The sequence below is a fragment of the Eufriesea mexicana genome, unplaced genomic scaffold (genome assembly GCF_001483705.2).
Source record: "Eufriesea mexicana isolate 0111107269 unplaced genomic scaffold, ASM148370v2 scaffold474474858, whole genome shotgun sequence".
NCBI lineage: Eukaryota > Metazoa > Arthropoda > Insecta > Hymenoptera > Apidae > Eufriesea > Eufriesea mexicana.
Window position 1 is genome coordinate 401491 of NW_016907910.1, and position 24510 is coordinate 426000.

At 42.3% G+C, this 24510-nt stretch overlaps 1 protein-coding gene across 3 annotated transcripts; it reads right to left on the reverse strand.

Moving 5' to 3' along the window:
* Positions 1 to 834: 834 nt before the first annotated feature.
* toc (toucan) lies at positions 835 to 21423 on the reverse strand. 3 transcript variants are annotated; one of them, XM_017911980.1, is made up of 12 exons: positions 21289 to 21423; positions 20953 to 21057; positions 14497 to 14707; positions 14299 to 14401; positions 13000 to 13864; positions 12479 to 12912; positions 12290 to 12399; positions 8169 to 8294; positions 6836 to 6925; positions 3580 to 3746; positions 3290 to 3464; positions 835 to 2658 (listed from the first exon to the last, which is right to left on the reverse strand). In XM_017911980.1, the coding sequence occupies exons 2-12, from the start codon at positions 20959 to 20961 to the stop codon at positions 1448 to 1450; spliced, it is 3501 nt and encodes a 1166-aa protein (XP_017767469.1). In that variant the 5' UTR covers positions 20962 to 21057; positions 21289 to 21423; the 3' UTR covers positions 835 to 1447. The 3 variants fall into 3 exon arrangements, with proteins under 3 accessions (XP_017767469.1, XP_017767463.1, XP_017767456.1); XM_017911974.1 differs by lacking the exon at positions 21289 to 21423 and having other exon boundaries at positions 20953 to 21234; XM_017911967.1 differs by lacking the exons at positions 20953 to 21057; positions 21289 to 21423 and adding an exon at positions 14804 to 14881.
* Between the last annotated feature and the right edge of the window lie 3087 nt (positions 21424 to 24510).

The window sequence follows — 24510 nt, forward strand, 5'->3', positions numbered from 1 at the left end:
AGCATAGTCTCTGTAGATTTTCTGTTGTACATAAAAAGGGATACAGATAAATGTATCGATTCATCAATATTTGGCAATTAAAATATTTTACGTTAAGAATATTATTAATTTCCTCTTTTTATGTCGAAGATGTATTATGAATGTAATACATTCTTGCGTAAGCGTATTACCGCTAAAATAAATTTTAACATTACAAAAATCGTAATTTTAACGTTAATTAATATTATCTTCCAAGTAAACCATTGGTAAGTAAACCATTTAATGCAACGAACCTTAATAATCGTACTGTTCGGTAAGCTGCATATCAATGACAAATAGCTTTCTTCAGTAAGCACAGTGAATGGCTCATCGACGTTTTTTCGAGGACAGGATCAATTTGCCGGTCGTTGTCTATTTACAATATTTGCGATAAAGACTAATTAATTTATAAACATCGTTGTTATTTATGTACAGACGTAATATAAACGCATCATACCTTATAAAATGGACATGTGTAAAAGTGTCACGAATCAAACAAATAGTGACCCGATTCGATTCGGTTCTGAAAAATACGTGGCTCATAATCGCCTGTAGCCCGTAACATCTATATTGAAACTGACAAACAATTTTCAAACGAAATTAATTGAACTTCTACGCGCATTTTTTCTATCTAAAGGATATAGCGATAGTGAGATACAAAAGATCAAAACATGCTTTGATTTCGCTCTATTTTCATACTTTCTGTATAAAACAAACGAAAAAATGTAACAAAATTCTTAGTACCTAAGATCGCAAAAAAATATAATTTGTAATTACAAAATATATATAGGACATACATGTGTGTATATATGTGTGTGTGTGCGTGTGTGTGTATATATGTGCATGCGCGCGCATGTGTACGTTATGTATATGTATACATTTAAAACGAAATCGATACAACATATAGTAGCAAGCGACTTCTCATTGTGCGATCTCTCGTGTACTGAAGTCTCTGAAACAAGGAAAGAGCAGAGTCGATGCAAAGATACAGAACTCGGTATAGTAAGTCTGGCATCACAGAGTCACAATTTGAAAAAATATCGCAATACCATAAAAACACCGTTTCTAATCTAAATGCTTAAATAAACACCAACTTCTGTATCTTCATCCGATTTCACCAATATACATGATCGTGATAAAATATTAGTGAAATTGTCTCAGTAGTTTTGGTAAAAGATATACTTCTCAGTTGTTCGCGAACGAACATATAAGTTACAGGTACAGAAGTAATAGAAAAAGTGCGCGTACAACGTTTGAAATAACCGTATGAACGTTCATTTTCGTAAAAGGGTGTCATATTATCTTCGGAAATATTTGTAGTAATTACCATAAGATATCATGGAATTACCGAATGAATTTATTCCAATCGAATTATATTAGCCCTTCGCAATTGAAATGTTAGGTGCTAAGCGAGTGGACCGCGAGAACGTTACTTAATTGGTTTACCCCAAGCAAACTGTATTGGTAATGGAGGAATATCGCTACTTGTGGACGATTCGTCCTCGCTGCTTGTGGCAGACGTTTCTTCTGAAATCATTGCTTCGCCACCTGCTTCTTGGGGTCTCTGACCTGCACCGCAATCTTCAGCTGCTGCCGCCGCCGCAGCTGCTGCAGCAACAGCAACGGCTACTGCAGAATTCGTGGTTACTGCTGTCGCAGAAGAAGAAGATGACGAAGAAGTAGACGAAGCTGAAGAAGAGGGATCGCTTCTAGGTCTTCGTCGAGTAATCGGCGTAGAGTTAAACGTAGGCGACCAAGCGGATTCTTCTACTCGTGCGGAATCCGTGACAGAAATACTCTTGGATCTTGCTCTCATATCCACGGAAGGCCTTCTAGGCGTCAACCTAAGCGATCCTTGCCTCGATACTGTTGTCGTTGTTTCCTGTCTGCCCATTTTGGGTGGTGTTGCCAATGGCGATGTATCAGATCCTCCCTTTGAAAATTCATCGTCGATTTCCAATGTCCATGAAACTGAATCGCCCTTCTCCACCATAAACTTAACCATGGATGAAGATTGCGGACCGTTCTTGTCGGGTGAAAGAGGGTGTTCGACGTGCTCTGGGCCTAAAGAACGCGAAAGCCTAGGCGTCAAGTTCGCAAGAACGGTCACTACTTCGTTTTTTTGACGCAATCTCCATTGAAGTTCCTCATTACGTTGTGCCAAACGCTTGTTTTGCTTAGAAACCTGATGAATCGATTCGTGTAGTACCTCGTTATCGTGTGATATTTGCCTCTCAAGAGCTTCTTTGCATTGAAGCTGCGCTTTCAGATCCTCGCATCTGGCCTCAAGTGTATCTGCGCGTTGCTGCAAAGCTTCTTTGTCCTCGATTTCTCGCCTGATATTATCGAGATCCGATCTCAGTGCAGCGTTTTCTTGACTTTTAATCTCTAGCACCGATCTTAAAGATTCGACTTCTGCCGTGAGTGCAGCCCCCTGATCATGAACGACAGATCTTCTTTTGAACTCTCCTTCCTTTCGTATCAGTTCAGCCTCCTGTTCGGCTCGCAATTTCACGATTGCGGCACGATGCTCTTTCGCGGCCTCATTTAGGGAATCCCGTAACCTGATTTCACATATGCGTCTTTCCTCTTGCAAGGCCGTTTCCAAGGTAGCAATTTGTTCCGCGTGTCGAGCTTCCACTGAGAAAACCGAAGACAAATTTTTCTCTTAACATGATTGACGTCATTGGAGGTAAATTGAAAAACGGAAGAAAAACAAAGTTAGAAAACGAGAGAACGGATTAGGTCCGTCGAACGTGCCAACCTATAATTAACTACGATGAACGTTACGTGGGCACTAAATTAAGCGTTTGTGAAGTTCGTACGTGTGGCCACTTTTGAAAATTCTATCTCTGAATTATTTAGCACGGTCCGAGGTGCGCGTAGGCATACCATCCTCGCAGATTTTAATTAACAATTGCTCTACTTTAAAGCTCCACTATTCACCGCGACATCAGGACAATTATGCTTGTTACCAAGAGAATATCATTATCATATAATGCATTGTGCCAGGCACAGAGTACGTGGTATAAAATATAATGTACACATGTTCTTATTACAATTCACTGAAAAGAATAAAATTAATCGGTACCATTGTTGACAAACAAAGAGTTGTGATCAAAATATAATAAAAATAGAAATTATTGTAGAATTTCAAAAACCGTGTGTTACGATGTCTGTATTGGAGGATACATTGGCTTCTCATTGTAACAAACTGGAAGAACTAAAAAGAAATAAAAAGAAAACAAAAATAATTCTTGGCAAGGCTTACGATCTTCACGAAGCTGGTCCAAGGCTTTTCGATGATTCTCCCTCTCTGATTCTAGTCTATCTTCAATGCCGAGGTTTCTAGTCCTCAATTCTTCTATCTCTGTGCACGAAGACATCCATTCCTTTTTCATGTTCTCGCAATCTTTCTTTAGTTTTGGAGTAGAAAAAGCGTCTAACTGAAAGTTAAAACGAATATTAAAATATGGGATTAAACTGGTTCCAATACGTGAATAGTGATACAGTAAAGAGATACAGTAAAAAAGAAATATATGTAAAACGTATAAAAAGTACCTCATAGGCCAAATATTGTACGGTGATAGAAAGGGCTTCTATAACTTGTTCCGCTTGTTTTACGCGAAGTGCATCATAAGGTATGTCGGTTTGTGCGGCCTGATCTCTCGTCTCTAAGGACGCTCTTGTTACCACATAACTATTACTGTGCTCCTTAGTTTCGCGATCTGCAACCAATGCCACCGGTCCCATCATCCATTACGATTCCTCGCTAAAGTCGCTAAGATAGTTCAATTCGTCCACCGAGAAGTTGCCACGACTATTCGGTTCGTTACATTTATTTCTCTATCAAGTAATCCCATTGTCATCAATACGAGGAGCAACTTTGACCACGGTCATTCTTCGGCGTCCATCGGATCATCATGATGAAAGGTGAAGCAGGCATCATACCGATACCATACGAAACCGACTACTTCCAGTTATCTTATACGAATAAATTTAGATGCTAGAGTGAAGAAAGTTGTATGGAAAACTCGTTTCAGGAGAGAAAACCGTTTATTCCAGTCTTGGAAAGTCGAGCTACCTGTTTTTCAGGATATTTCAGCTATTCGACTCAACGAACTGACCCCTTAGCCGCGGAGGTTCTATGGAGAAAACGCAATTATCGCGGTGACACGCGGGAAATTCACATGCACCGATCATTAAATCGTTACGACGATTTGGCCTGGCTACGTCACCCGAGCTTCATCCTCCCATTATTGCTGATGTACATACGTGAAAGCACGCGGATGCGACCACAGCCCCGCACCACCACGACTCTGATTCTTTTTAGCACCTTGGACCAGGCTAAAAAAAAAGTGCAGCTGGTAAATCGATTGAATTTAATCCAACAGCCAGCCAGTGGAAAACACGTTCAAGAGCACGGGCCAGTCAATGAAGACGCACTGGGTTAAGGTCAACTATACAACGATTGTGCCATAAACACGGAAAATCCATGTAGCTAATGACTATTTAACGATCACCTTAACGCGAACATCTAAATTGTCTGTTACAAGACCCTTCGAAACGGATGGACTTATTTTCGGCACAGGACTACGCAATATCGAGTACTTATCATTTCTACACTTGTTTATACTTAGACGTCGGTCTACGCATCTCGCGGTTGAACTGATCTCTCTAACGACGTAACATCTCTCCAATTGTCCGTTCTTCGTTCAAACAATCTCTCGGACCATGTCACAGTTTTTTCTTGAAATAAAACATATGTACTCTTCAATTGCATGAATCGAATAAAGTCGCACAACGAATTTTCCTGCTCAGTCGGAACCGATGGTATAGCTGAAAAACGCAAGTGAACTGGAACAAGTCGAAACCATGGAATAACAATAATGGAGCAACAAACATGAGAGAGACCTAATCGGGATCGTAATTTGTAACGATTTGCTGGCCAAGTCCGCACTTCGACTGAATTAGCACGAGCCACAGGCTGCCTCGCGGAGCGATATATCCCTCCTTCCTTCTTGTCGACCACTCCTACCACCTTGAAACGAGGTGCAACCTCGAAGAATACGAAGACGATGGACACGCGGAAAGCCGTGTCTGGCCGGACACGCGCTCTACGCACTTCGTACACACGACTTGAATATGACCCACAATGGCTGCATACGTTTCCATAATTGCTTTAATATCTTTCATTCCTTTTCCTCGGGATAAGGGTTTCCAAGAAACTGAATTTACATCGAGGTGTTATAAAAGAAATTAACATTCAACTGCAGAGCATCTGTTATTATTTATCACTCATTTGTTCAAGTTTATGGCACATGAAAAGGAGGACAATTTAGAATTCTATTTCGATGAAAAGCTCGTTCTAGTAATAGAGAAAGGTGAGGCTGTAGAAGATGAAAATCGCCAGGTGAACGAGCGATGAATTATTACAAAACGTCGTGCTCCGAATAAATTCGCTATACCATTTGGAATTGGTTACCCTTACATGGTGGTAGATAGCTATATTCGTACGAAACGGAGGTACGTGTCTATGGATATAGTGATTCGAAGATAATGATCCGAATGATCGGTGATCGATAGCCCTCTTCCGCTAAGAAGAGTTTGCAAACAATTGTTAATTCTACTCGTCAATACCTGTTTCGTCATATCGTAACGTGAACGTAATGACATATTAGAATCGATATTTTGACCGATGCCCCCGAGCCGCGTCATTTTTTCTTCAAGTTTTCTACGTTACTCTTATTTTCGATTAATCGGATACTTATAAAACTATGTAAATTTAGAAGAAACTTCCTCGAAAGTATTCCTCGTAATACTTTCAAGGATTAAACACGGATCAGTTTGCTGAGAGCCCCGGGTATCCATTTCCCCAATTTACCGGGCTATCGATGTATATTACCGTGAATTGCTTCATGAATGATTAATGGAACAATAAATTAAAATGAAAGGAAGTACAAGACCGTGACTCGTAGAAACTCGACCCGTAATTCGGTGTTTTCTAGGACGCGGATGGTCATTGATGGTAATCTTCAACTTCGGTAGTTTGTTCCAGATAAACATGTATGCGCGTCGAGCAAAAAAAGGTTCATGCATCGGAAATAGTAATTAACGATTAATTGAAGCACTTGGAAGCTTTCAAATAAATATACTCCGCATTAAACGTAGAGGCGTGTAAAAGTTCAAGCGCTAAACGTTGACAAGAAAATCACGTCGAAAGCAAAAATGTAAATCTCTCGAAACTATCATCGAAACCGTCCATTTAAAGAATCACTTTCGCTCGACTACTCTTGATCCTCATTCTCTGTGATACCTGTTTTTTGCGATGCCCTCCGGGTTTTTCAGCACCTTTCAGCGAAGATAGGAAGCAGGATTTAGTCCGGAGGACCAGTGAAAGCTATGACTTTCTTCGAAACGACGAGTAACACGGAGTGATACGCACGTGTGCGTCCTCGTGCATGCGGAGAAACGGTCGTACGCACCGCAAAATGACCGTGGGACTTTTTTAGAAACTAGCTACTGTCGGAGTAGCGCGGTCAATGAATTAGAAAGCACGACCTGCCAATGTTTCCTCGTGGTGTTATCTTTTTCAGAAGATAAGACTGCGAACAGCGCTTCTTTCTACTGTACACAGATTATCGAGTTACTGGAATAAGTTACTCAAGATGGTTAAGGTATTCGTTACGAGATTTGACATGCCGAATCGGTCAAGATCCAGGTGAAACAGTCACTGAAGCAACGTGAAAAGCTATTTCCAATTATCCATAGAGTTTTTCCTTCGTCGTTCGATGAAGGCGTGAAAATGTCATTGTACCTTTTATTGTTGAACTATGCTGCTTTGCTGGGACAGTAGTTGTTAATCTCCTCGTTATTGTCGGCTTCCGCGTCGCTGACGGACTCTTCTCTGGAAACAAAATTCGCTACGTTAACGAGAGCATCACATACTCACCGGCAGTGCCTTAAACGACGTGTTATCGAGTTTGCAAGTACCGTAAGCTGCAAACCGTTTTAAAGTGCGCGTCAGAGAGCATGCGTACAAGCGTAAGTAACAGATTCGCTCGCGAGGAATAGTTGCACACTAAATAATAATTTAAAATGATATGTACTGTAGTACGAAGAAACCATGTTTATCCCGATCATCCGGTCGTACGGCCTATGCACTATTTGTGTCTTCAACAAACTATTTTCTCGTCGTAATCGCTGTACGTGGTCGCTGGTTACATTCGCAAGTCGCGTTATCGCTTAATACGAAGTTCTGTTATAAATAAGGTGTTCACGAATCATGTTCCCAGGCCGGATATTTCAGCGATGTGCACGGGACCCGTCAAACAATCAGACTGAGTGGCACGCCGGAGTTTTCTCGTTTAAAGCCGAGGGAGGACTGCTGGAACTTCAGCAGCATTCGACACGGTCGGGGGGTTAAATCGCGCCGACCATTGCGGTAAGGGGTGCATACCGTTACAATTCTGACCTGACTGACAAACAATGCTATTATCGTTGGTCTACGCCCACGGTTAATTATCGCGACAGTGGTACGGCGTCATACGGCTTTATACAAATTTGAATATGAGCTCGAACGAGTATCATCGCGAATGACTCGTGCTCTTCAATTGTTGTTAACAATTTATGGTATTAATAACATTAGTAACAATAGTTGTAATAAAATATACAGCGATATACATGTTATTTTTGATTTATAAAATAGATCAATCAGATAAGATTTAAAGATTTGAGATTATCAGCAAAGGAACGAGCAGGAATATCAACGAACGATAGATAAGGCATGATAGATCGATTAGCCAAATCGGAGATGGCCAGCTGCCAATATTTTCAATGCTACATTACGATGAAAGTAGATAGCTCACTATCGGACATAAAGTGTCGAACGCGTCGATATGTTCGCTCGTTAACACAGACGAGTAGAACGTGTTGCATAGAGGCAGGCGTTCAGAGAAAAAGCGTTCTCTTCGTTGCACTACGTCTCCAACCGGAAGCACGCAGTGGTGCCCTCGACCTTTCGTTTCCTCTGTTCAATCAGCGAATAGCAGACATTTATGTATATACATATACGCACACGTGCGGAACTACGATACGTGCAAACTCGTCTCACAATTTAGGGCGCGCAAACCGGACCCTCCGTCACTCACCGAGATTGATGGGCGAAATTTCTACGCAGTTCTTCTTCGTGTCGAAACTATTGACACGATTCTGTTGACTACCACGACCGTTTGCTACCAGTCTTCTCGGTGGATTTACCGATGTCGGTGATCTCTCTGAAATTACAATGAAAAAGTGAATGCGTGATATCATGTAAATAACCGAATAACGATAATTTCATCTTGGTTCTCGCGTGCCTATTTATAACAGGGAATTACGAAAACAAGCAGTTTCCATAACTCGTACCATTACGTGTCGGATAGTTCATCGACCGTGGAATTTCGTTTCGCTCGTCAGTCGTAGTTACTTTAATAACATTTTGCGCATCATCGGAATTCGTGCTTGACGAGGCAATATAGCGGGACGAGGCCGCACGAAGAGCTAAGTTTGAACCATGCTCGTCGATTAAGCCAACGAGGAAAAGAAAACGTTTATTATGTACACCAGGCTGCACGTAGCCGTTGCCTACGAGCTTCTGCATATAACGGCTTGCACGAGCCCGTGTGCATAATATTTCGAGCCGATCTCGCATACGAAAGAAACTACTTGAGCAAATATTCGACACACGCGGTCGTGATAGCAGATATCGCCCGGATAACTAGATAATACCCTTGCACCTTGCTTCGATATCGACATCGACGATAAATCGAAGAAATTATTCTTTTCGAGCATGTCCGATAATCCGCTACGATTTCGTTCCGAGACTCGAAAGCTTCACCCTGTTTCTTTCCTATTCGCGATATCGTTGCGCCGTTACTTCATTCATTAAAACGAGCTGCGATTATATTTCTACGCCATATCCCAAGCACGCTTACGAAATATATCATAAATCGTTCGCGTTTCGCCAGTTACCAACGCACGAGTGTGATATAACAAGGCGAACTACTTTCTGAAAGATTCTTCAAACAACAGTGATCGATGACCAGGGTAAAAGAGAAATCCCGTGACAAGGTGTGTAAGTAGGGTACCTTTGATCCTTCTCCGTAACGTTTTAGACTCGCTCAAGAGAAACCGTTCGACCCATCTACCTTTTTGAATGCCTATGCAACGCCGTGAGCCAGTCGCTCGTATTCGCGTCGTTCGAACTTTCTAGCGTTAAATGAACCACGAAGAAAAAGACAAGTGGTAGATAGTCGCGGACATCCTTTTTCCTTTTCTTTTGTGAAACGAGATTAAAGGATTAACGAGAAGAGGCTTATTGGCCAATTCGTATTTCCGTCCTGAGGCGAAACGCGCGAAGAACGTCTCAGAGGGGTTAAACGTCCGTACCTCGATTTATACGACCGTACCTCGCTTGAAACTGCCGAGTCGCATTTTCGTCGAGTCTCTGACGAAATCCGTCCGAAGAGCTGGTCTACCCTTCGATCCTTGCTGCCCCATTTTGAAATCTTTACTTTCACCGTCGCTTCACTGCCCTTCCATCCTCAATAAAATCATTCTGTGGTGGAAATCGACAGGCACCAGATGCGCGCCTTCACCCCGTCGTGTCTTTCGTGTCCATGGCGAGGCTTGCTACCCAGGTCGATTTCTCGCTCGTAAAACACTGGCATTGTACAGGTCCACGACTACCCGGCATCTTCGTGAAGCGTTATTCCAGAATATTTGCTACGTCTCTACTGGCTGCACGGTAGACACCAATTAGTACAATTCGCACGAGCAGCGACACTTTCGCTTCACCGTTATTCTCGAAATGTCGCGTTTGATCCTTAGCTTAGTCGTAGTCGAGACATTCGACGAGGGATTCGACGAGGGATTCGACGAGGGATTCGACGAGGGTTTCGACGGGAGACTCGATGTGAAATCATGCGAGTACGAGTACGATGGACAGGTTTGATCGCAGGCTTGATCACAGGTTGCGCGTTCGCTCCACGACCTGAATCGAGGAGTGCAACGAGTATCTTTCACCGGCGCGACCAACGATGTCCTCAGCCATGTGGGTTTAACATCTGACTCTGATGGTGATTGCGTAAGTGGTAGATCAGACCGGGTGCGTACCGGTGGTCGTCGGCCTTGGGAACGCACGTGGTCGCCGGGTGCACCTGTCTAAAAGGGTGGGGACACTAGAGAACCACCAGCGTAGAGCGAAGGACGTGTACGCACAAGTATAAGGTGGCCAGTTGAAGAAAGGCAATGCCGGAAATAAACCACTAGTGCCGTTGACCCGTAAGCTTCGTCGTGAAGCTGCTAATATATACGAAGAGTTAGACCAAGAGGCTGATCGCCTTGAATCCTTCTATTCTTGCCTAGCTCTGTCCAAGTACAAACAGGAACGTAGCCAAAGATTCCTTCCGTAACGGTATCTTGGGAAACTTTCATTGGAGTGTCCCAGAGAGGGGATGGTAAAATCCAGTCTTAAAGCATTCAGTCTTGCGGTTCAGATTCCTCTGGCGATCGAAGCGAATGTGCAATAACATATTGTAGGCGTTCACAGGACAGGGTTGCTGATTCGAGAAGCAGCCTCCTCTTCGATGCTCGTACACACCCGATTTGTTCTCTTCGATCGTTCTCTTTCTATCGGATGAGAAATAACGCGAATGCTCTTGTGTGACACGGGTAGAAAATCAGGTCAGATCGAGCGCGTTCGCGAATACGGTTGACACGGTGTTACGTGTTATATACTTGGGTGTCGAAGGGTGTCGAAAATACCGACACGAGAAACAGACGATGGGGAAACCTCGAGAAATTATAGAGTTTCGTGGATGATCGAGGTTGTACGCGATCGCAACTTCGATGCACTTTGCACCGTCACCTTGCGGCATTCACTGACGACGATGCACCGGCTGTTCGTTCTTGCGTTCGCTCCTGTCCTTTTTGTCGCGCACACGTAGTCTCCGCGTATACCCTCGATAAAACTGCTGACCCGAATGGGGTAGAGTAAGAGATCGTGAGAAAGGGGGATAGAGATACGAGAGTGAGAGAGGGACAGAAGAAACAGCAGCACCAACCGATCAAAGGGAGGAAGAGCGAGAAAGATGGAAGACCGGAAATGCAACACGCGTGCATAAACAGCGTCCGAACGAGCACGAGGTCCGCCGAGGACTGCCGACTGGATGCTGCTGCTGCGGCTGCTCGCGCCTTGCTTCCATCCAATGGAAGCGAAACCGTCCAGTGGCGCCGGAAGAGGGGCACCGGCGCCCTCGCTCTTTTTCCCGTCTAAGTTTCGCATGCTCTGAACGGGTCGATACAAAACACCCTTCTACGCCCTCTTTTACGACTACTCCCACCCTTCTATGCGGAACGAACCACCTACGCGATATGTCTGCTCTAGAACGTCTCGGCGACGAATCAAAGGCACGTGTGTTTAAACACCGAAATTGATCCGTTGTGTCTCGGCAGCTTCAAGGATGCAACGCTTCTCTCGAGTTAAAGCCCGGTGGAGATGCGATATTTGGAAATCTGCCTTGTTTCCCCCACGTTCGTAGTGATATAACAGAGATTTTTTCGGGGTCTAATTGTCAAGGTCGGCTATTTGTCATCTGCGATGAGGGTTTAATAATTTATAACGTCTTAATGTATTTTTGTGTCCCGTTGCAATGAGGGATAGACCGTGTTACTACGAGTTATCGATATCGTTCTGTATTATCGTTACGTGTAGTACTTTTTAAACGAAAAATTCACTCTCGGTTCGAGCTCTATTTGTTATACCGATATAAAAAAAAGTGGCGACTGAAATGTTTTTAATATCATGCAAAATGGTTACTGGTTTTCTTGACCTTTGCGGTTGCGAGTTTTTTCCTTTTTCTTTTTTGCAAAACATATGGTATGCGGTCAAACATAATTCGATATCGCAAAATCAGTCGGCGTCATATTTATTCAAGCTTCACCGTTCTCCACAAGGTCTTGTCGTCCCGATTCAGAGTACTACTATTCCGCAACCTACCTCACTGTCAATCGTAAATCGAAATATATATTTGGGATGTGAAATGTATAAACGAACAAATAGATGCACATAAGTAAAACGATACATGGTTCTTTGATCAAATTAAATTAAATTAAAGTACATGTTACGCACCTTTTGTTAAACACCGAAACGTCGTTAACAGTAGTGAATATATTGTATTTTAATTTAATTTGCAATCATTTAAAAACATATGTTAATTTGTTGACTTACTTGGCGCGTCCTTGCTAGGTCCGGTGCTGAGATCACTCAAGGAGCTACGAACAGAGCTTCTGGCAGTTTCTTCAATTGGCGACTTTATTTCTTGACGGCCACGTATTCTCCTGATAATTCGTAACTTCTTAGCATGGCTATATAAATAAAAGCTTTCAGGTGTAAAAATGTCAACGATCTGTATCTCACCTCTTATCCTTATTATTGTTATTATTTGCATCACCAGCTTTCTTTTGAGTTGATCCCGTAGAGGATGGTTGACCGAGACTCTGTAGTACCCTCGACTTCACTTCCTTCCTGACTGACCTAGTCCGTTGCTCGTTTTTCCCAGCCTCGATTTTACTCATAACAGCGTCCCATCGTCCGCCCTTTCTAGGTGATCTTTGCGAACGTCGAGCCTCTTTCTCTGCCTCATCCTTCGGACCAGATTCGATCATCGCTTTGATTTTTGAGACAACGTTCCTCTTAGGCATCTTGTATTTTTTCAACGGAACCGAGTCTGTCTTGTTCTGCGTCTTCGACCTTATATTGTCATTGGTTCTTTGTACCTCGATCAACGTAACTTCAACAGGATTCACCGAACCGTTAGAATCAGCCGATCCATCCAGAGTATTCACAGGAGCCTAAATATTATTAGTTATGCGAGCTATTTCAAAAAATGTATATAAATATATATATGTATATAATAGAAAACTATCGAACAAACTCGCCTGTAAATAATCCATAATAACGTCCGCTTTGATGGGTGTCGGCTGGCTCCTCTGTTCGACCTCTGTATCAATGGTATCCGGTGTACGATCCTCGTTTTCCTCAACCGCTTCCTCGGGAGCATGAAGCTCGTCCTGTCTTTTATCGAGATCCGAATAAATTCCACTCGAATCCATCTCCTCTCCGGTAAAACTCGGGCATCTTCGTCCACCAGGTGCGCAGAAGAGAGTGCCGTCGATTACCTGAGCCTTTCTGTCGCCGCGTACAATTTCCTCATACGCGTCGGCATCGCTTTCCGTGAAGAAATCCGAATCCGTCATCGGATCTTGCCTACAAGGAGCTGGAAGATTCGGCGGTGGCGCAACGGATGGTGGATCAGCCCCCCGACTTGCTGGCCTCGAATTTTCACCGTCACCTTGATAACCGGCCTCGAGACTGGTGATGCTTGTCACCGATGTAACGAAACTGATAGGAACAGTGCCTCTGACAGGCTCCGTGGGTTTAGGATCAAGCGGAAGTTCTTCCGGAGAAGGTGTTCTCTCGCTGGAAGCTTCTTCGGTCGGCTCAACATCCGCCGACGGTCTCGATGCAGATGCTCGCGTTAACGCCAATCTAGAGCCCGCTGATCCGGTAAGATTTTCGCAGGATGGTGTCCTGGAGCACTCTAGGGCAACTGTGAAGTCGGTCATCTGGTCGGGAGTTAATATACCGAGACTTTCGTCGTGTTCAAACGAATTCTGCTTGTTGAGCATCAAATAGTGCGGCGTTGCGTTCACTGTATTATCATTGTAATTGCCTAGGGATGATTCCAAGAGGCAGCTCTCACCGGTGTCTTCGATCATATTCAACTGAGAATTCTCGAGCAAACTGTACATACAACGATAAGAAAATTATTATATAATAAGAAATGGAAACAAAGCGATACCATCTTGGTGCCATATACATGTTTTGTTTTGATCGACGGGACGAAAATTTGTCTGTAAATGACGGCGATGACTCAAACGATAAATTACAGGTAATTTTTCCAATACCTGACTCTCGCAGGCACTCGCGTATTTGCGTTTTAAATACGATCCCTATTATTCGACGATTGCTTTATAGAAAACTGAAGTCAGGTTAAAGTGCATGCTCGTAAAAGCCGTCCCAGCAATTTTATTGGACGAAAGGTTGGAACGTGTATTACTGAAAGCAAATATTTTGATCACGAGTAAGCTGCGTCATTGACAGAATTTGAACCCAAACAGATAAAGAGCAGGTCGGGAAATATGGTAGGAAATAATGGAAACAACAGAACGCTGTACCTGAAAAAGTTGCTCTTCTCTTCGGCAAAATGAACCAACTGTTGCACGTCATTTTTGTCAATATCCCACACGGGTGATATCGTGAACGTCTTGTGTCCCGAATCTGTCGAGTAAATAAGAAAACGCATGGTCGTTAAATTTTCTCATCGAAAACTATTTCTACGGTAAGCACATGAAACGATGGTTTCTTATTATCACCTTCGATCGACGGTGTAGACACGGCTCGCGTTCCACACTTGCTTTTAGGACTGTTGGTCTCGTCCTCGGCATCGACGAACTGCAAACATCCCGAGAGTACCAACGAACGTCGATGTCCAGGTACAAGTGTCGGCGTACTAAGTACTCTCGATTTCGGGAAAAAAGACGGCCGTGCCGCGCGTGGGACTGGTATCCGACTCTCCCCTACGTTCTGCAATCATACCAACAAAATGATAAATTCGCATCTGTAAAACTGGGTTACCGTACAACTACTTCACGCATCCGTTTATCCGGTCGACAGACATACACATTCCAGCGAGAGAGTTACAAATTCCTTCATTTATCCACTAATTAGTTGGATCGTTCCATAGCCTGAAGCTTCAGCTAACTGAATATAGACAGACTTAATCGCATTGTAGCAATCGAATTAAATCTGACCAAGACTGCTCCGCAATGACGTAGGTTCACGCTGGTGTCTCCGAGACGCATCAAAGGTTAAGATGATGCCCAATTAAAACGGTCCTGGGAAAATCGGGAAAAATCGGGAAAAAATGGCGGATTTTTCAAGGTCGAGAGAAATTCTTGACCCGTAGGTGAACACGGGGAGTCCGTTGCCCTTGGCCCATCTCCAAATAAAACCCTTCGTCCCGAGGTGAATCAGAAGTGTCTCTCTGGCAGTTGGCTAACTTAATTTTAGCCCTGGTCTACCACGTTACTTCTTTCGCGGCCACCTTTACCCGATGTCTCCTGTTTCTCCGCGTCTTCGTGCCGTCGTAAGAACACGCGTAACACGCTCCCCTTTAACCTGTTTAACGACCAACGAAAACATTGCTCGGTGGTCGATTAGGTTTATCGTTCGGCCGCGAATCCGCTCGTATAATATGTCTCTGTGTATCTAGTGCCGTGCAAACAGCCCGTTAGCCGAAGGTTCCTATCAAACTTTGAATGCCAGGCACTTGGAGTATTTACTCGTGATCGAGCCGATAAAGGCTGGCACAGGCGAGATTAGGCTATGCAGCGGTCGTAACAGGCCAGAACGAAAAGCTACATTAGCCCGCTACTAATAATAGTATTACCATTACCAATGGCTAACTGAAAGCAAGGAACCGGCTACCAGAGTAACAGAGTGCGTTCACCGACGATCCTGTTGAACGACGTCGTCGGCTGAGAACTGGGTTACATCGCTCGCGAGTCTACTACGAATCGTTACACGCCGATGCGAAATCTGCGCGTAAATTGTCCGATCGAAAGGATCATTTCGGTCCCTTTTCACGTTCACTTTCTCACACGTCGACACGTCGAGCAACGGGTGACAGTATTTCGTGGAGTAATCCGAACACGAATAAATTAGACAAGAACGATGCGTTATCGCGTTACGGATACAATGTAACTTCGTCACTATCTCCGCGTATGACGTACGCGTCTTTTCCTAGTGGTTACAACACGGCATCGATATTGCAATGCGCTGCTTTCCTGAATCAATCGATATTCGCGAAACGGTTGTTATCGATCTAGCAAAATGTCACGGCCAGAGAGGGCAACGAGCAGATACATATATCGCACAAGACGAACAGTATGTTAAATATCGTGTTGACTTTATGACGGCGCCGACACGGAGAAACGTGGCGAGAATCGGAATCAACGCCTGTGTACGCGTTGACGAGCGTCGATGACGAGCAAAGGCCAGACCCGGGCATAACTTTATTCCATTAGGCCTTAATTTGTGCCAATTCGAGCCGCCTACCCGGTCGTTATCTCTTGCCACGCGAGACGAAGCAACTGTGTTAATTAGGAGCACATTCGCTTAGATTTTTGTCGATCTAACGGAATCACGGTGAATCCTTGAAATCTCACCGACGCGACGAGACACAATGCTCCACCATCGAAGAAAACAGACGGCGAAGAAAAGGAAGAAGAAACGTTCACACGGTCCAACTACCGGTTCGATTCGCTATTCGAAATCTGCTTATGCGCTCGGTAATCTACTCGAGTGTCATTTTCCCCGTTTCCGATCAGCGAAATCAGCATCGAGATGAAAAATACTTGAAACGCTTTCTACAAGCTGAAAGACTTTCTAAAAGGCTGCCGCGTTTAGAGTTATAAGCTGCTACGCAGTTGCGCATTTGGTTGTTAACTTGTTCGCCGGATGTCGTCATTAATTCGAATTAAATGGCAACAAAAAGGAGAAAAAACGAAAGGAAGGAGACGGGGAGATGATGAGGAAAAATGTTGCGGCTTTGCATAATTTCACTGGCTAGCAGGCGAAGTTGCGGACAGCGTTTGGCAACGTCGGCCTGCAATTTACTCGATCCACTGTGCGCGACCACGTAAGTGACAAGCACACGTGACGCGTGTTATGATCCCGTAGCCACATAATTCCGGCTTGTCGTAATTTGAATAGAATTAATTACCGCACCTGTGCGAACTTCAACGTGTTCTGTGACGATGATTGTCCCGATCGCAGCGTTTATATTCTACTCGAACGGTAACAGCTTTGATAAGATTACGGACGAAGGTCCACCGGATCAGGCATGTATCGAACACGGAAAAATACGTCCAGATTGCCTGGATTACGTTCACAACGTGTACACGTACCGTCGTGAGCAGTTACGTCGTCTTTCGTTGTAAAAGCTGAACAATCGAAGCACATCTGCATACGACCGTTAGCGCATCTTCGCTTGCGTAACCACCGTCCTCGGGACACCGAATTCAACGACACGCGAAACAAAACACACAACAAACCACCTAACTAGCTTGCATCGGGTTATTCGTAGGATACACAAGCGGGAATAAAAGCGAGAACGTGGAGAGTCACGCGAAAGAGAAGCTCGACTCACGATCGCCTCAACGTTCCTCTTCACGGCTATTTGGCCGCCTCATAATTTGATTCGACGCCACTTTCCCTGGCCGCACAAAAACACTTGGTCGGGGATAGTCCACTAGAGGACTATTAATAAAGCCGACTTTCCGTGCACTGAGTCACGGGACGAGGAGGATTCACCCCGTTCCAGTAATTCGTAAATACGACGCATTTGCCAGGCGAATTACATCGCGGAAGACGACGAACGAGGCCCTCGCGCGACCACCCGACACCGAAATTTCCCTCGGCGGGGAAACGCGGGAAAGTTTTCCAAGTACGAAAGAGAAGTGACCGGATCGATAGCGACAGCACGATCGCGATGCGCCAACCGCGTGTACGACAATGAAACGTTCCGGATTCGCTCGGTGATCCCCTGGTACTACCTATGCCACCACCGCGAGCATCCGCACACCGATACACGACCATACGCGAACAGATAGGTATACACGCGTGCCGTCCTCATATACACCTTCACCACGCGAGCGGTGTGGACTGACACTCCGCAACAACGATTACTATTCTTCAGAAACACACGGTTTCTGCATTCACCGGCCCGTGAATCCGTATACGTAGCGCACACGGTGCCTGACGTACACGAGGACTGTACAGTGAACGTCATCAACAGAAGAACAAGGCTACGGTTTAACTTGCGAACTTCACTCCACGTTTTTCTATCGTACGTTTGTAATTAACGGTGCGTTCTCATAGAATTCATTTCGTCGAGGTTGCACCGAGAACGCCGAGTTCCATCGGTGATACGAGGCAGCCGTAGAAAATGGGAAAATTCTTATTTATGGAGCGATCAAGGTATCCTGGATATTTCTACGCTCTGCTTTTTCTTCCAACAATGTAATTCGCAAGGAAATGCTAGATAAAATCGAGAGATAAACGTAAGAGACAACTTTCACCGACGATTATTTTTCACTGTACGCGCGATAACATTGAATCACACGTGCTTGATGAAACTATGTAGCAAATGTAGTCACGTGTTGTAAGTATAATCGTAAGTTACAGAGGCGCATTGTAACGGAAAAGCATCTAAACGTAGTAGCATAACGGGCAGTATTTATTTCGTGGAAACGCATACGACTCGCGGCGCAGTGTGCGAAACGTCCGGGCGAAAATCAACCTTCGATTGTTCGGAATTAATTCGAACACGACGCGTTTCGCAAGCCCGGGATTTCACGGTGCTCTACGGTACAAATGTTTTACATGCCGACGAACGATCCCTTTGTGTCTGACATGTTTATCGATTTTAGGATCGAATTCGTTCTATAGCTACACGACCGGTCCTCGTCGACCTTTATATACATCCGTTCCTACTTCCCGCCGTGTAAAAATCCCCGAGGACCTTGAAAGGCCTCTCCCTAGCCTCGACATGCCGACTGGCCAAGTCGGTACATTTTCATGCAATGCCGCATATACGCGAGAAATTCGTGTCTAACCAACGATCGTCTCTTCTCGCCAAATTTGTCGCAGTCGCATCGTTCCTCGCGGTTGCATCGCTAATCATATCGTGATGAAATATCCAATAAATAACAGTCGTTCCTATGATAATTCTTAATTACAAACGCAATAGCAATTTACGCCGTACATTCGCTTTTTGATACATCGATACGCTATGAGGAACGGTTTTACGCGTTACCTGTCTACGTTTAACGCGCGTGGAAAATCGCAAATGAGGATGGAACGGTTGGAACGGAAATAAAATAGAATTCGATGATCATTATCGGTTCAGCTACCCCGATATTATCTACGAGTGCTCGCTCCTCTAGACAGAAATATAATACAGTTGACCGCAATTCACTGCGTTTTCGTGCCAACTATTATCTACACGGTGTTCATCGTAACACGTGGTGACCGTCACGATGAACACCCCGTAGATAACAGTTGGCACGAAATCGCGTTAGTTGCGATTGTCTAACAAATTCGTGGACACGCTGACCAGACTCGCGAGATTCGATTCGTACGATTTTCGCTCGAATGTGTCTCGATGCGATCGCTTAATTTGCAGTCGGTGCACGTTAGAAAAAGTCTATTTGCACATGTACCGGTTCGTATAAACGAGCACGTCTCCAAAGGACCGTTAAACACGGTGAAAATTTTATGAAGAAAGCACCTGGTCGGATAATGGGTCAGTCAGTAAACACCGCTTTTACAACCAGTTCGCATGTCTTTTCTCTTCTATCTAGACATCTGACGTGTTTGATGATGGTTACATGACGTTCAACGATCGACGGACGTGATTATGGCATAGCCTTACAAAATCGCTATCGAATCGATCGACGGATCGATGTAAATCGTTTCCAATACCGGAAAACCTGACGTAGTATGAGCATGGTACAAAGTTGCATAATGAATTTATAAATGCATTCTGATCGTTGTTAATTGTTATTACCCCAAACTATTTACATACGTTTCGCTTAAACTTATTCGGCTTTCGTTCCTTTGTAATGTGCATATCTTTTTGGCATGCTTTAAGTTCAACAGACTGTAAGGATTAACTGTGTATTGACCATACCAGGCACGTATGCACTGTTCATCGATCACAAAAATTCATGACATAGCTTATATGAACGCCCGTGCATTACAAGAACGTGACACGTAGATAGATATTCTGCACTGTGTTGAAACCGATGGCGTCGCATAAAAAAGTAGAAAATAAAATTATAAACGCGGTTCGAGCGCTATCCCATATTATGGAATCGAGATAATGTTGCACGTTTCATTTGTAAATAGGTTACTGCTAAGAAATTTCTTCAACGCACAAGTAAATGTTTATATCAGATCGTCACGGTTTCCGCACTACTGCGAATAAATAAGTGTTTACGGTTCTTACTATTTTGTACTTGATTAACAATAAAACTCTTTTTTTGTAATTACATTTGTTACAGTTACATCTATTTCTATACATTTAACTGTATATAAATGCGTGTATATATATATATAGCGCGGTACTTGAATCTATTGATAAATCAGTATCTGGATACTGTTAATTGAATAAAATTAGAAACCATTAGTCCCACGTGTATCTCCGTATCGCATTTATAAATTTACTATGCTCCCCGTCGTACATGTAATCTTCATATATGAATAAAAAGTTCCAACCGCAGAGAAAAGATTGTTAATAAAAAATTACCAGTGTAAGCATGCAAATATTTTGATTGTTATTGTATGCTAATAATAAGTCCTTTCCTCATACTCCATCAGCAATGTCGACTATGTGCCGCAGTCCGGCTGATCATGACGGCGCCAAACTACTTTTTCTGCCGAGATAGACCACGACTACTGTCCACATAGTCGATACATCGTGAAACCGTATCGATAACATTTTAATTCAGCAATTAATTACCATGGGTCACTTGTTCACAATCTAAAGTAGAAAACCAATTGATTTGGTTATTCTACTGCAAACGATCTTTTCTAACAATCAGCAACAGTTGTTGACAGAGTAGTAATAACACGTTCTTCTCGCCAATTATTAAATACAGATTCGTTAAAATTAACTAAAACGGATACGATTATAAGAACTATACGATACAGCACACTTTAATTACATGATAAGCTATTAATTCTTTATTTTCACCAGAACTCACCTTAGCCATGGTATCGTGGGTGGATCCTAAAGATTCTTCGAATCCGAAAAACTCTGGTTCCGGGTCCGGATGTTGCTGCTGCAGTTCCTTGACATAGGGCTCGTTCTGCAAAACGGTAATAAATGCAGTGGTTGCATTCCCAATCGTTTTTTCTTTTTTCACGCGACGCTCCTTTTCGATCGCACCCGTGTACAAGTTTCGTGGCGACACGTCGATTGCTTGCGGATGCCTTCACGCAGCGACGCTCCCGACGCCGGCGTCGCCGAGAACGACGTTATTGATCGGCGCCGTGTGGAGGCGTCGCTACCCGCGAAATGGAGAAGGGGATGGAATTACCGGTGACGGAGATACTACTCGAGGTGGCAGTGGCGCCGGTGGAAATGGAAATGACAACTGAAGCGCCACCGCCGAAAATCATTCTGCGATTGTCGCCGACTACTCTAATTCCCTCCACTCTCCCTCTCTTTCTCTCCCTCTTCCCATCCACCACAATGAAAACGAGACATGTTCCTCGGGAATCAGGGAAATTTGATCTGTAATACGGTTACATGCTAATTACAGGAATAGAAACAAGGAAAAGATAAATAAAGAATGATTATGATTACCTAATGACTTTTTGACTTACGATGTTACCTCATTCGTATCTATTTCCGAAATGGACACCACCAATGTTATATACGTGTACACCATAAATATAGCGTCTTTGTTGATATATTACTTCCAAAAATATTTATTAAGAACAAGCATTGTGGACAGGCATCACTTTTTCACATTTCAAATTTTATGCAACTAACTTACCAAATCAAAATCATCCATTTTCGTTGTTTATCTTTCACACCAGGTTTCATGCTAAAGACCGGTGACAGCATTGTAATGGAAAACTCGCAACGATATCCGTTAATACTTTCGAACTATCCTTTCTACGAAAAACAGCGAATCCGATTACGTGCTCTTTATAAACAGACCAATGACTTTCGAGCATGAATTGACCTATAGTAATACTCGCGTAAAAGTCCCGCCCTTTTCTTTCCTATTCAAATTTAGGTAACTTCATCGATCGTCGGTAATAATTATCGTATACTAATGTTTTAATTCGAATGAAATTATAATGTACAAAGATGCAACATAAAATTTTAGGAATAATACGGGGATATTACGGATTGTATTGATCGATTTTCAAAGTAATAAAACTACCGTGTTTTTTGTTGCACATAGATACACAGATAGGAAATATTTTTTATTCATACTCGGTAGCTGCACAACACAGTAATTACCAGAAATGCAGATACAGTAGTACAAATGAAAACTTTTATGTCGTCGAGCGAAGTCCGATTCTGTTTGAAAAGATAGACAGAGGAAGAAATAGTACATTTTCTGATAATATTTTAACATGTACGAAGTCCCTCTTGAAGAATTTCATAATCTTAATAAAGATAACAGAATTGTACGATATCATAAAGTTGACTGCTACAACGAATCAGCATTTGTTGTTACATCATAAAATGTACGAAAATTCTTACACGTGAGAATGATATCGTTTCGATGAGTAACGAAATTAATGTATTTCAACGTGTTTTAACTATATCCGATCGAAATTTCTGTTGACAATCTTTACAATTCCGTAACAGAACTTATAAGATATCGTACCTTTGATTATGATAAACAGCTAGGTTTTTCATTATCACCATCATCATCTAGAGTAATATACAATGATATTGACACCCCAAAAGACGCAAAGAAAATATTGAAGAGAAGACCCATAGCTAGCAGGTCTAAATGATAAATGTGGAATGGATTCTGCAAATGTTTTTTTACAGCTAAAAGAATTTATTTACACTGACTGACATCTAAAGTAACCACAAATCTCTTTCCAATTCACTAATCACAAAATTCTGTTTATATACAGTTATGTATACATATATTCATTTTCTAAAACTATTATATCATTAAATATATTTTTATATTTAGGACTTGTCATTACAGGCAGAAATACGATTTTACACATGACGTACGATAAAAATATGTAAGCGCTATTTGGCAAATACACTTGTTTCACTACACGCTATAGCGAATTTTCATTTCATAATTTTACAATATTTATCTGAAGTATACTGTGTAAAAGGCATCCAAGGCACAACTTGGGCGGTACGTACTTAAGTATATAAAGTCTAGCATTATAGTGCATAATTGTAATAGTCACTAAATTCCTATTCAGTTCTGCAAAACTTAGCAATTAAAAAGCAATCTCAAGTGATTTGGAAACGAGATTTGTGATATACGGTGCATCAATTAACAAAAGAAAAAAAAAGATCAAAAAAGATACCAACAAAGAGTAGAAGCTCTAAATATAGTTGTTACATATGTAACTATTCATACATACATATTGCGATAAAGCATTGTGCTCGTTACGAGTGCTACAAGCTCGATATACCTAAAACATTAATTCACATCTCTTTCAACAGGTGTACATTATTTGAAGACTTTATCTATACCAATTACAGCGTTGTTTCGATGAAAAATACTTTTTCCTTCTTCTTTCCTTTTTTTTTTTTTTTTTTTTAACTAAATAGGTATTACAGGTGATCGTGAAAAAACGGTAAGTGGTACGATAAATGTTCTTTTGATTGAATATTTTTATTCGTCGTGTAAAAGATCGTATTCTCTTTTTTCATGTGTTATTGTCATATTTCCTTGTACGATTTATGTTTTTAAATTCAAATACACATCTTCATCTTCATTGATCCAATAAAGCAAATACGTTTACTATCGTTGATCACCCACACGTAATTTGCTAAATTTGGTAGCAAACAATCACAGCTAGGTACATCGACAAATAAGTAACAGCAAGCGGCAGTGACATCTGTTCCACAGTTCTCAAGTACTCTTAATTGAAGTTATATGATCCGTATACTTTCTTCATACTTATAATTGAAATATACGTAGAATATACATAAAAATAATTTGAAGTATAATCGTGAGTTTATCAGCAAGCCAGAAGATCATTCGAATATACATCACAGGTATTTCCGATCGTAACATTAAGTCAAGATTTGTGCTTCTTCAGTAATACCCGTGTACCTTAATGCAAAATCAAGATGAGACTCGATGTATATAATAAACATCTATATCACGAAACGAATGCTCTGTTATAAATACGTAGAAAGACACAGACAAGAGCATTGCTTACAATGAACTTTCAATGCATAACTAACTCTTTCCAATGATTTAATTTTACTTAATCTCAACTAAATATTCATATGACCTTTCCAGCTCATTATCAAATATATACAACACATAGTTCTTACGTTCAATATTATAATATTGTTTTTATAAAATTCGCATGTCATTCATTAAAATATATAAAACAAGCAGTATCTTTCGTAACTGAACATTTTCTAAGTAAATATTTTCCTGTTGATAAAACTTATATTTCCTATTGATGATCAACAAAAATAACTTTCGACTTGGTTTAAATGAAAGGCATCATATACATACAATTTTGGCACTTTTCAGAATTCAATTCATAAAATTTTCATGTTTTGTACCGAATGTAATCCC

Bases quoted from the DNA above. Each gene is read 5' to 3' on its own strand.
- toc (XM_017911967.1), bottom strand. From the start codon at position 14,836: ATGAAGGAATTTGTAACTCTCTCGCTGGAATGT. The intron at 14,402-14,496 runs GTGATAATAAGA...TTTACTCGACAG, and splicing joins GTCTACACCGTCGATCGAAG to ATTCGGGACACAAGACGTTC. The intron at 3,747-6,835 runs GTACAATGACAT...CATTGGTTGCAG, and splicing joins GCATAGTTCAACAATAAAAG to ATCGCGAAACTAAGGAGCAC.